Below are 13642 nucleotides of genomic sequence, written 5' to 3'. Positions count from 1 at the left end.
TACTGAAACAAACAGGGACATTACCTGTGATGACAGCATCGGAGGCCTTTGCTCTGGCTTGACAGGTATAGCATAGCACTGACCACGTCCACCACCTGACTGGGTAGTCCTGCGATGTCCACTACGGGCACCACTACCTCTGTCTCTCGCACCCCTGGTAGAATCTCTACCTCTCACAGTCGATATAGGAGTAGCTATGAAGACATGACCAATCTCATCACAAACATAGCAACCCTGTGGCCCGACTCAATGAAAGGAGGTACAGTTGAACTCGGACGACCACATGAAGCCGCTGAACCAGAAGACCCATTTCCTGAACTCTGCAAGGCTGCCTGCAGTGGTCTACCATGATACCTGCGAAAACCTCTACAATCTCTTCCTCGGGAGATGTGACCTGTAAACTCACCTCGACGGCGCATCCTTTTAGCGCCTTCCTGAGATGCTCGAAGAATAGACTCAGTCATCATAGCATGATCTATAATACTCTGAAACGACGCTCCATATACTACCATCTGAGTCGTAACAAGCTGAAGAGAAACATCTAACCCTTTCATGAACTTCCGAATCTTCTCAGATTGTGTGGCAATACTGGCATAAGAATATCTAGATAAGGCATGGAATCGTGTCTCATATTCGCAACAATTATGGAGCCCTGATCCAAGCGATCAAACTCATCTCTCATTTGATCCTTCAAACTGAAGGGCACAAATCTGTCTAAAAAGGCCTCTTTAACTTGATCCCAAGTCATCTCCGGCGAACTAAGAGGTCGGCAACCAATAAGTGACCTCCACCAATCGCTGCATCTCTAAACTTGTAAGTAATATAAGCAACCCCATGTGACTCAAGCGAACCAAGGTTATGCAACTTCTCACGACAATCCATCAAGAACTCATAGGCATCCTCGCCTACAGCACCACTGAATGTAGGAGGACCCAAATGAGTGAACCTTTCAAACCTCTTCTGATCCTCAAAAGACATAGCTGCACTCGCAACAATAGGAGGCATAGTAAATCTAGCTGGTTGAGAACCCATCTGTGGAGGCATCATAGAAGAAGGATGAACTCCTGGCCTCGGAATACCATACTCAAATATCGACACCGAAAGAGGAACCGTACTCGGGGTCTGTGAAGTACCATAAGAAAATGTGGAGTACCATAAGCAGATGTCGGTACAACAGGAGGATCCATACTCGGAACCAGGGGAACACCATAAGCAGACTTTGGCATAGACGGAGGCACAATACTCGGAGCTGGAGGAACACCAGGTGAACTCAAAGGAGCACCCTCCAATCGGGTCAACAAGCAAACCAGTAACCCCTCTAAGATTGGGGTAGAAGAACTCGGGGCAGAAGAACACGGTGAAACTCATCAAGTGAAACATGCAATAAAATATCATCGATACCGGATGACCCCAAAACCTAGGATTTTTCCACAAAAAAGAGTACAACCAAATATACACATATCAATACCAGGCTACAACATCATATAAGACCCCACATGGTTACACATAGCAAAAATGTCTCAAAACCACCAAATATTATCCATGTAGGCTCCCTACATGGGCACATAAATCACCTAACACATTCTCCATAGTACAACCCCACACCCATAGCATGCTTTTACATTATTATTAACTACCCAATCCAATCTAAAGAAAGTTAAGCCATAACCTACCTTGAAAGCCGAAAACTAATCTCGAAAGCCTTCAGTATAGAGCTTTCCCCTCACGAATGGATTTGGAATCAACTAAAACATACAAATATTTAATCTACATGTCAAAAGGAAGCCAACAACATCCATATTGCCTACTTCCAAATTGGGGTCAAAATGAACCCTCGAAACGAGTTTTCAAAAAGTAGAGTAAAATTAAATTTTGTCCAAAAACATATTTTTCAAGATTAAAGGAACTCGTAGGAGAGAACCCGAGTGAAATGGGTTGAAATTGGGGTTTTAATTGAAGAAATACTATTTTTAGGCCTTCCGGGCCAAAATCTCCAAATTTCACCTTTGAATCCAAGTTTTAACGAAGTTTAGGTGATAAAAAACGAAGAAAAGTAATTAAAATAGGGATTTGGTGTTTACCCACGCTTAGAAATAGAAGAAAATGCTCAAAAACTCAAATCCCAAGCTCCAAGTCTCGAAAATGGTGAAGAATCGCCAAAGAGGAGTATTTAAATATACAAGGTGCTGCAAAAGCAGACCATGTGTTAGCGTTCGGCGCTAAAGCACCCAGGTGCTGCTAAAGCGGTACCCATGCCAGGGTGATAGTCCGCTAAAGCGCCCTGGTCACCGCTTTAGCGGTCCATGCTAGGCAGTCAGGGCCGCTTTAGCGCCAAAGGGCCGCTAAAGTGCCCTCTGCTAAAGCGCCCTCCGCTAAAGCTGATACCAAACTCCCCAAGAACACAACAACACAAACACCAAAATCAGTCCACTAGTTCAAGAACTCTGGACCTTTTTGATGACCTCTCTCGGATTCGCAAGAAGAATAAGAAGGGAAGTGATATCAAGAGTAAAACACACTAAAACAGCAACAACACTTGATGAACAAGATGCAATAACAACACACGGTTACAAGACAAGAACACAAACGGATTACACTAGATATAGAAAAACGATTACAAGAAAGTAAAGATAGATAGATAGACAAAGGGATGGTATAATATTAACAACCCAAAAGCTTATTCCACTTTTGGACCTTTAATATCACACACAACCTAAACCTATCTCTTACGTGACCTCAAGGGAACCGGAATTCCCAAGTAATCTCCGTTTCTAAGCAAATGATCAACACAAGGATTCCACCTTGTTCAAGGATTCCACCTTGCTAAAGACTCTCAAAGAGGGTACAAAATATATTCTCTAAAAATCTCCCATAAATGACCTAATGAGGTTCTATTTATACCTAGGTTAACTTATTACAAATGACTAAAAAACCCTTGCAAAGGGCGGATGAACAGTGAACGCGGATGAACAATGAACAACTTTGGAGCTTGTGGGACTTGTTCTCTACACTTCAAAGCTTGTTCCTTGATTGGGCAGCCCCCGAGCTCGAGTCATGACGCATTGAACCCCGATCATGCTCGTACCCGTATTATCCTCCCCTCCTTAGAAAGGATTCATCCTCGAATTTGAACCTTGCAAAACAATAGGAAGGACAAGCAAACAAAAGTTCCTCGAGGTATGAGGGTTAGGATTAGTGTAATCTATCATAACATCTTGCCAAGGTGGCTCAAACTTCACATTTACCCAAACATCCCTCTTACCTGAATATCCTCCCAAGGGAGAATCAACTAGTTTATCCACATAAGTGTGACAAGAAACAAGGAACAAGTGTCGCTTATCTAGTGGAAAACATAGACTCTTCTTGGAACAACAATTAGACTTGAAAGGCGAGAGAGGAAAGCCATACATTCCATGCACATTCAAGTCATTCCAAAAGACATCCTCATCACCACACTTCAAATGATCACCGGAATCAAATGAGTAGTCCATGGGAACGGGTTGGGAATACACTTCCTTACCCTAATACTACTACAATAATGATCAAATGTCCCCTCTATACTATCATGGTCAATAACAAAAACAACTAGAGGGTCATCCTTAGTCATTCGGCCAACATGTTCAACATCATCATTTTCACACACAAGTTGGTCTTCATGACTTCCATAAGACAATATACTACCACTTTCCACAATGGCTTCAACACTAGGTGAATCAACTAGTGTATCCACAATCTCAAGTTGTACATTATCATCACAAAATGAAGGCACATTCGGCTCACTTAAAGACAAACTATCATTCACACTTAGTTGACTATTATCCTCATTCACTAGAGTGCAAAAGTTAGTTTGATTACCTTATAGCTCATGTGGAGCATGGCCACTCACGGGAATTTGATTAGGAAGGCTTGGATGCTCCATCAAGTTATCCAACTTCTTGCACAGAGAGCCTTCCGTCCCTTCCAATCTTCCTTCCATTCTATCCATTATTCGCCTATCTATGGCATCAAGCCTTGCCATGATGGATTTAACCCAACTAGGCATTTCAGCTTCATTCGCCATTGTACCCATCAAGAGCTACTAAGCAAACAACTTGAAAACAACAAACACATTAAAGATTAGCAAAACTCAGTCCACAATTCGTCACAAAACAGTTCACAATGCGTCTCAAAATAGTCCACAATCCCTCACTTTCACACTTTGGATTTTTCACTCTATTGGCCTTACAAGTGTTGATAACTCGCTTATACTCCAATGAGGTTACTTGGTCCCAATTGTGGCTCGAGGTCGGAGTAGATTCTTGTTTGAAACGACTCAAATAAGTAATGTATGAACTTGAACCAAAAAAGATACTACGACTCAAAAACGAGAAAAGCACACAACAAACATAACACGAAGAACGTACACAAAACTAACTTACAAGCTAGTAGAGTATTAGTACGTTGTCAATTAGTGTCGAGCAAACAAACGAAACTCGGAAATGATAAAATGAAACTAAGAAATCTAAAATTTGAACTCAAAAATGTTGCGTGAACAGTACTTTAGTGACGTGACAGTCCACTATTGGCCTCGAGTTTTATCAAAATTTTATTTCCCAATTTCAAGTAAATAATACAAGACAAACAAGGGAAAGCACAAAATATACCCCAAACAGTCCACAAATTCAAGAAAAACCGTGGACGAAAGGGGACCTCACTCGGATTCGACAAGTATAACAAGAATACAAGAAACAAGGTTGTATTTGACACCCCAAAACAACCAACAACACAACAATAACGAGATGAACAAGATGACAATAAGAATAACCAGATTCGGATTCCACAACAACAAGATATAACGTTACAAGATTACAAAAGACAAAGGGATAGACAGTGAGACATAAACTACTATAATGACTAGGAACCTAAGTGTAGATGACACACAAAGACCCTTAATGATGATAGTAGGAACACCTACACTCTTCAAAGAGACACAAGAGAGGACCTCAATCCTTCAAGCACCCCAAGTTCCAAGCAAACAAACAACAAAAGAGATTCCAGCCTAATGTTGTAACCTAGTTTTGGCCATGCCTCACAAGAGAGAGAAATTGAGGGTTTCAAGTGTGTTCTACCTTTTCAATATTAAAAAACTAAGTGAATAAACCCTAACATGTTCCTTATATATTACAAAACAAATTGAAGTTAAAATGACCAAAAAGGCCCTTCAAGAATGGGCTGCCCCTCTAGTGTATGGAGTGGGCGGTTTTGGTGTGTATTTGGGCCTTTAATTACACTTCTCTTGCACATACACTTGGTTGCTTTCAATGCACATCCACATAAGTCTATTTTCGTGATTATTCTCATATCATCCTCTCCATGTTGAGAAGAATTTGCCCACAAATTCACAGCTTCACTTTGTTCAATTGGCCAGTTAAAAAAAAAGCACTCAAAACAGTCCGCAAAACATGAAGAACCCGAGAGCTCAATATGAACAAGTCTCGGCCAACATCTTTATTTTGAACCTCGGCTTCCTCTCTATCTTGAGACTTGGCTTCAATCTTATCCGACTCAAGTCTCCTTCCATCATATAAGCATCATCGTAGACTCCATATACTTCGTGTCCCTTTCTTCCATACTCCTCTATATGGACATATCGGTTTTGGGGAAGTGGAGTTTCGGTTGGGGGGGCTATTTTGGTAATGTGGAGCTTCGGTTGTGGAGCTTGGATGGGAGGAAATGGGCCTCCAAGTCCTTCTTGTGGGACTTGATCAACTTGTGGGAGAAGTGATCTACCTTGTTCTCGATTTTGAGGGTAATTAGTAACATGACTCATGGCATTTTGTGGTGAACTTGGAGGGTTGACTTTTGTAGGCAAAGTCTCGGGGGCAATGATAATGGAAGGGTTTTGGTCATGACCACTTGAGGAAACATAGAGTCGAGGGGTAGAAGCACGAGAGTTCCTTCGACTCTCCATTCGATCCAACCTCTCATTCATAGTAGACATCTCTCCTCGAATTGAGGACATAGTCGTGAGCATACTTTCCATTCCTCGGTTGATAGTTTCAAGTCTTTCCAAGATAGCACCCAGAGCATTGTTGTCCATTGTAGCCAAGAAGTTACCTACAAAACAATAAACAAGTTAGTTGTTCAAAGAATGGTCCTCACACTCTCTCTTTAATCCTTTGTCCCTCGGATTTTCTTACTTTTGATCTCACAATTGTTGTAAGTTTGCTTGTAATCCGTTAGACGTTGAGAGGTGAACCGAGTGTGTACAATGACTCAAAAGAATAAAAACACACAAAGGAAACACAGAAAAAATGGTTTCAAAACCAACTCACAATCTAGTAAACTGTCACTAGTTTGTAAGTTAGTATTGGAATCAACAAACGAAACTAATGAGACAACAAAATGAAACTAAAAGATCACAATTAGAGCTTAAAATTTTCGTGTGAACAGTAACTTGGGTGACGTGGTAGCACACCATTGGTCACGGCCCTACAATTAGTCACTAGTTGAAGTTTACAAACTTTAGTTACTATGTAATGGAAACAATTGGTTTTGGAGGGAAAGTATATGTCTTGAATCTCTTTAAGTCTAATCTTCAAAAGGCAAGACTTGACTTTGTACAATTCCCACAAAACAAGGTCCCTTGAAACAAGGAAAAGTGTTTGAAAAGTAGATGTCAAGTCAAGGAAATGATGGCTCAAGTCTTCTCACAAACAACTTTACAACTTGTAGGTTCACTTTTTTGAATCTATATTACACTTTTGGTTGCCTTAAGTTGTAAGATGAGATGATGAACAAATAAACACCACAACAATCCTTCAAGAACAACAACAATATTCATGAATTCAAGACCCAACCGGCCACAACAAGTCACAAATTCTCGCCCTAGGTCCTTGTTCACAACACAACTTTAACAAGTTCAAGCTCAAATATAGATCTAGACACCTTTTAGTGCTAGTGAATCACGAAACTAACACAAGAAAGAACAATACACACCAAAGGACTACTAGATCTAGATGCTACAAGCAACCTCGACCAAGATGAACAACAAAAACAACACTTTCAAGGCCAAGAACCACAAGAACACCGATTTTTTTTTTGTTTTGATTTTCTTAGCAAGAAAGCCCAAGATTGGTATTGTAAGAACAACACCAAAGATGACTCTGATACCAAATGATACCAAACTCCCCAAGAACACAACAACACAAACACCAAAATCAGTCCACTAGTTCAAGAACTATGGACCCTTTTGATGACCTCTCTCGGATTCGCAAGAAGAACAAGAAGGGAAGTGATATCAAGAGTAAAACACACTAAAACAGCAACAACACTTGATGAACAAGATGCAATAACAACAACACACGGTTACAAGACAAGAACACAAACGGATTACACTAGATATAGAAAAACGATTACAAGAAAGTAAAGATAGATAGATAGACAAAAAGGATAGTATAATATTAACAACCCAAAAGCTTATTCCACTTTTGGACCTTTAATATCACACACAACTTAAACCTATCTCTTACGTGACCTCAAGGGAACCAGAATTCCCAAGTAATCTCTGTTTCTAAGCAAATGATCAACACAAGGATTCCACCTTGTCCAAGGATTCCACCTTGCTAAAGACTCTTAAAGAGGCTACAAAATATATTCTCTAAAAATCTCCCAATGATCTAATGAGGTTCTATTTATACCTAGGTTAACTTATTACAAATGACTAAAAAACCCTTGCAAAGGGCGGATAAACAGTGAACGCGGATGAACAGTGAACAGTTTTGGAGCTTGTGGGACTTGTTCCCTACACTTCAAAGCTTGTTCCTTGGATGGGAAGCCCCCGAGCTCGAGTCTTGACGCATTGAACCCCGATCATGATTGTACCCGTATCAAAAGCGCCCATAGGGCCGCTTTAGCGGTCACGCCAGCAGCTGTGCACCGGCTGAAGACTTGGAGCAGACCCCTCGGGATCCATCTGGAATCCCAAAAACGCAAATGAACTATGCTACCCTATCAAGTTCGACGCTTTGAACTCAATGACGATGTCAGATTTTTGAAAAAATGTCGTTTTCACAGTGTTGACTTTCGAAATCCAATTTCACAACTTTCTAAATCGAGGGTCGAAATGAGATATAAAAGCCGTAAAACCACACCAATCATACTACTGACCGAAAATCGACGTTCCAGATTTGTTGGCGCAGTCCGTTTTGCCATCCGATGCACAAATCAATAAATGTTGTACGTAGTCAACTAGACAAACTCGCACAAATCATAACGAAATGCATTGGACACTGTGCCAATCATTCCCACACCCCAGAAATACCACAATGCAACCACGAGGAGGGGTAAAAGGGTCAAATCACACAGAAATAAATATGCCACACAAATCACCAAAAGTCAGGTCATTACAAAGAAGGTGTGGAGGACACGAATTAGGCTAGAAGGTTAGTAGGAAGGAGTGCGTCCATGCTAGTAGGTAGGAGTGCTTTGTTTTGTTAGCCGTGCTAGTAGCTGTACTGTCGTAGTGCTGAGCTTGTATTGTCTTGTTCTAGGAGTTTTGGTGATGTCTGTTGTTCGGGTAGATCGATTGTAGTATTATTTTGTGGTAGTCTTGGTTTTGTTACTATGTGGTGTTGTTTTACTACCTATAGTTTCTTATTCCTATATTATGTCCTTTTCTAGACTATTTTTGTCTCGAGCAATGGTATGGACTGCGTACATTCTGCCCTTCCCAGACTTCCTTTTTTGAGAATATACTGGGTATGTTGTCAAAATATTTGGTAACGGGAGAGTAACATAGGAGCATTATGAAATTAAAGAACAAAGAGAGAAATTTTCAGAAGAAACCTGATCCCTTTGCATTGTCTTGACATATTCTTGAGCATTAACTAGATAATATGCAAATATATTTGCGTGGATCTTTGATGTATCCAATCCAGTGGGCATGATCTGATCTCCAAAGCCATATCTCCACCTTCCCCTACGCTTGGGTGAAGAACTATTATGAAATGTGGGTTCTTGTTCAGGGGTTCAATGGGCAGTCCGGTGCACTAAAGCTACCGCTATGCGCGGTGTCCGGAGAAGGGCCCCACCACAAGAGTGTATCGTACGAAGCCTTACCTTGCATTTTTGCCAGAGGCTGTTTCCAAGGCTTGAACCCGTGACCTCCTGGTCACGTGGCAGCAACTTTACCAGTTACTCCAAGGCTCCCCTTCCAGGGGTTCAATGGATAACCCAAATTTACCTGGAGATTGAAACCTTTGTTTTTCTCTTTTATTCTTGGCATAGCAGATTTCACTGGCAGACGGGTAGTCACAGTGTTCAACTTGTAAGAAACTCGCATGATTTTTTTCATCCAAAAAAAAAAAAACACACATGATTTATATTGACATTTGACATGTTGATCTTTCTTTGGGAAAAGAAATAAATTTGTTATATAGGCCACTAACTGCCAGGAAAATAATACAGTATCTCACGTAATGGTGAAATTATTACTTGGTGAATTGGGGCATATACTAACTTTTGCCACATTAAGTAACAATAGAAAAGTCCTGCACTACTAGATCAAAATGTGCTCTGTACTTTTCTTTTTCCTCCCTTCTTGACATAGATGCTACAATTTGAGCTCCTCGGACCATTTATTTATCTTCCCACAAATTATCCTTCTTACTTATATTTATTTACCTTCGTCAGATTCTGATCGTGACCAGTTGGCGAAGTCTAACGGAAAGTTTGCCAAGTACCTTGACAAGATCTTGGGTGTCTATTTTGACTATCACCATGATGCATACAGCACAAAAGGTCTGTCTATTCCCAGAATAGCTTTCTTAGTATATTATTTGGTGCATGCTCATTGTTCTGATTTAACGGGAACTGGGACTCCACATAGGTGTTTACCTTCATGATCCAACTGCCCTGCTTGCTGCTGTTGATCCCTCGCTAATCACCTATACAGAAGGTGTGGTTCGTGTCCAGACAATTGGCATCACAAGGGGCCTGACTCTATTTTATAACAAACAAAAGAGGTACTGTTGCATATTTTCAGAAGAATGAGCATATCTTCCATTCTTTTGTTTTTTTCAGCGCGACAAAGCCAGCTTCTCTTCCCAGCACTGCCTGACGATGCCCTACAAAAGTGTGGTTGGGCACGCTTACTAATCTCTAGATTGCTAGCACCATCAGTATCATATGGTTCTATTTTTGGTTGACAATTCTAGCTGGACCTACACACTTGCCATCTTCGAAAAACACTATAGGATTGTACTTTGAGGATTCAACTTCCTTCAGTAAAGGGATAGCATGAATGGAAAGCTTCCTCAACCCTTCCCATTATTGATCCTCCAAAAGGAGATTCTCATAAGGAGGTTCGTTGTGATGTACCCTAAGGTTGCATGTCATTATATCTTGGTATGCCTTGGTCTAATGCTCATATTCTTCGTATGATCTGGAGTGGAATAATTATGTTGTGGTCAAGAGAGGAAACCAATTCTTGTGTGCACCTAAATCTTCTTTCTCATGTGCTCATTCTAAAGGGTCAAGTGAAATCATCCTTGAGGATCAAAGTGAACAGAAAAGTGGGGATAGGAGACAAAAGAGAGAGAACAGTGAGGAAGAGAAAAGTGACAATCGTAGAGTGGAGAAAGGAGAGGATGAGTTGAGTGAGGAGAATATTCAAGGGCAGATCTAAGATCTAAGAGTTGGGAAGTTTGAAGTTCTAATGGATTTTAGCAGTAAATGACATCCATTTCTCTCTTGAAGCAGTGTATTTGGTTCGCTTAATATATACTGACTCTATTAGATTCATACATATATTCAAGGTTGGAGCCGAAAGCATTGGGTTCAGATGAATCCACTGCTTTAACACTAGGGCTGCCTCTAAAAATATTGACTCAATGTCTCTATGACCTTTCCTCTCAAGAAAGCAACATGGCTATCTTCTTGACTACCATCGAATTCTTAATAGGCTGGAGCAGCAAAAACTAAAAAGAGAATACAGTGTTTGCAGGAAAGTGTCATAGAGACAAACGATGAGACTAAGAAGTAAATCTACACAATTTGATTTCTTTTTGCTTTTGCCAAGGTAGAGGCAGAGAGAGAAATTGTAAACGATTCCCTTTCTGTTTTCTTTTTGCCACCCCACTTACCATACCTTTTTGTGTTCAATTTCCATTAACTTTCTCAGCGCGGCCCGGCCAATTCACTATTAAAGAGACGTTGTCCTACTTCCAGTGTATTTGTTATTCTTTTATTTCTGACTTAATTACGATGTCCTATCCTGGTTATGATGGAGAGCATTCTCCCTTAATGTTTTACAGCACTTATTGCCAAGATTAATATTATCCCCCCCAGACCCCACTAAGTGGGAATACACTGGGTTTGTTGTTGTTGTTGTTTTAACAATCAACACACAAAAAAAATCCTCCCTTAATGTTAAGATTCAAAATGATATTATTGACTTATACAAGGTCTCAAATCATGATTTGGTACACAAATGCTGAAAACAGAGGTTGGATTGTTACAATACTGTTGGATAGGAATACAAGGACTTGTGGAAAGAGCAAAAGTTGTCAAACCCAAAGATCTCTTTTGCATCTATTTTTTCCATTTTTCACTGAAACTAGACCCTTTTGTTGTCCTTTTCAGTTAGGCCTCTGGGTTCAATAACTTGAATCTGTTGTTTTGATGAGTTGGATTAGACTAGTGTGTTTCAAATGACTAAAATACTCTATGCACGTGCATTTCACTCTCTACTTTGATGAGTTGGATTAAACTGGTGTGTTTCAAATGACGAAAATACTCTATGCACGTGCATTTTGCTCTCTGTGTTGATGCTTTAGGAAAATTTTCAATCTTTGTACATATAATGTTTGGAATTGAGGGATGTTTGATTGATAAGTAGTTCTTATTATGTTTACTGTTGAACAAACAAGGTTTGCTGAAGTCACTGAATGGTCTGATAAACCGTCAGTCAAAGTGGCAGTAACTGTTGATGCTCCTAAAGTTCTCAAATTGGTTATGGAACGACTCATCAATTCTTAGGAGAATCTAGTAGCTGAAACAGAAGCTATTTGATGTATCTCCAGCTGTGCATTCTATTCTTTGTCGTCTGCAACTCGGTGCTTGAAATATTGACATTTTCTGGAATCCTGTTTTGATGTGAAGAGGAAGATGATAGCAAGATTGCCTTCATACTATGATTATGGGACATACGTCGATCACCAAGAAGAATTTCATTTTGTTTATTGCTTCTATGCAATCTCCACAGATGTAACAACATCTCCTGTTTCTGAGCTCCTTCTTACTAAGGTGATGATCTGTAGAATCCAACACACTCATCATTTTAGTTTCTCTTTTAAACCGAAAAGGCCTCCTATACTTGTATGCTTAATGATCAGATGTAATATGGTGACATTTTTCTCTTTACAAACAATCAAGGATTCAAGTTTAATTATAATATTATGTCATCTCCGAATTCACTCATAAATAGCCAACGATAGAGAAGAGAGTTGTAGAATGGGGTTGAATTTTACCCAACTGTTTTGAAATAATGTATTGAGACAGTCACTCTACCTTCACAAGGTAGGGGTAAGACTGCATACACACCACCCTCTTCGAACCCTGCTTGTGGATTACATTTGGTATGTTGTTGTTGCCTCTTGAAATACTGTGTTTGAGATAATTAACAGTAACGTAACTTTTTGCGTGATGGTGTTTGAGTCAATTAGCCTTAAAAAAGTAATTTTTGTCCTCTTTAACCCGAATACAAAAGTTTTCTTTGATCTTATAAGGTAGGTGCATGTTAAGCTAGACACTCCCGGCGCATGTTAAGCTAAGGCAAGCTAACGTGCACTGACCATGGCACGACTACGTAACACAACAGCCTCTACGACGGTTATGCACTCCTGCAACGAGAATACGATGGACCATCTCACCTTTAACGTTTGGTTGCTTTCTCCTACCTCAATTTCAACCTATTCATGAGGAAGAGTAACTTGAAGATGAGGAAAATATTGAATGCAATAATGTTGTGAGGAAAATTCTAAAGGTAAAAAACCAGTGAATGCAATGACAACCCTTCCCCGGCGACTTTAATTCTTTGACATTAGTGCTTCGACGAGCTTAAAACCTGAAAACCCCTCTACATAGGCAACAGACAGAGATCCCTCCTGACGAATAGGGTTGCGAGTAAAGGGAATATACTGTCGTATAAACCACCCAGTCAATGGGAAGGAAGAAAGTGGTTAAACTGACTATATAGGATCAGCAAGCAGTTGATAGTAGATACTCCATACGAGAAATCTATGGATAACTTTGTAACCAATGTTTGGAATTTTGTGAAGAAACCCCAAATCTTGTACCATGTAGATGGCTATTATGTATTTCGATTTGTGTCTATTGAGGACAGGGAAGAGCTAATGCAAGCAGGGCCTTACGCTTATCACAATAAACCTTTCATAATAAAGCATTGGATAATGGATTTTGTATTTGATATAGAATGCATCGCAACAATTCCTCTATGGGTTAATTTACCTAGGTTGTCTGTGGGTTTTGACTGTTGAAGTACTAAGCAAAGTGGCCAACATAATTGGTAAACCCCTTCACGCTGATAGGTACACTGCAGAATTAAATAGGATCTCTTATGCTATAATATTGGTGGAGGTTG

The 13642-nt window shown here is 40.1% G+C and overlaps 1 protein-coding gene across 2 annotated transcripts in view; it reads left to right on the top strand.

The window, feature by feature from the left end:
• LOC107852275 (probable uridine nucleosidase 2) overlaps positions 1-12455 on the top strand; it is a 33397-nt gene extending 20942 nt beyond the window's left edge. For both annotated transcript variants that reach the window (XM_016697339.2, XM_016697340.2), the window contains 3 exons: positions 9673-9780; positions 9869-10004; positions 11910-12455. In XM_016697339.2, coding sequence (XP_016552825.1) covers positions 9673-9780; positions 9869-10004; positions 11910-12018 — 353 coding nt within the window. In that variant the 3' untranslated portion in view covers positions 12019-12455. The remainder of the gene's footprint in view (positions 1-9672; positions 9781-9868; positions 10005-11909) is intronic.
• The last annotated feature ends 1187 nt before the right edge of the window (positions 12456-13642 follow it).

Source organism: Capsicum annuum, chromosome 3 (assembly GCF_002878395.1).
Source record: "Capsicum annuum cultivar UCD-10X-F1 chromosome 3, UCD10Xv1.1, whole genome shotgun sequence".
NCBI classification, from domain to species: domain Eukaryota; kingdom Viridiplantae; phylum Streptophyta; class Magnoliopsida; order Solanales; family Solanaceae; genus Capsicum; species Capsicum annuum.
The sequence above is the reverse complement of the archived record's forward strand: the minus strand, read 5'-3'. Positions and strand labels throughout refer to the sequence as shown.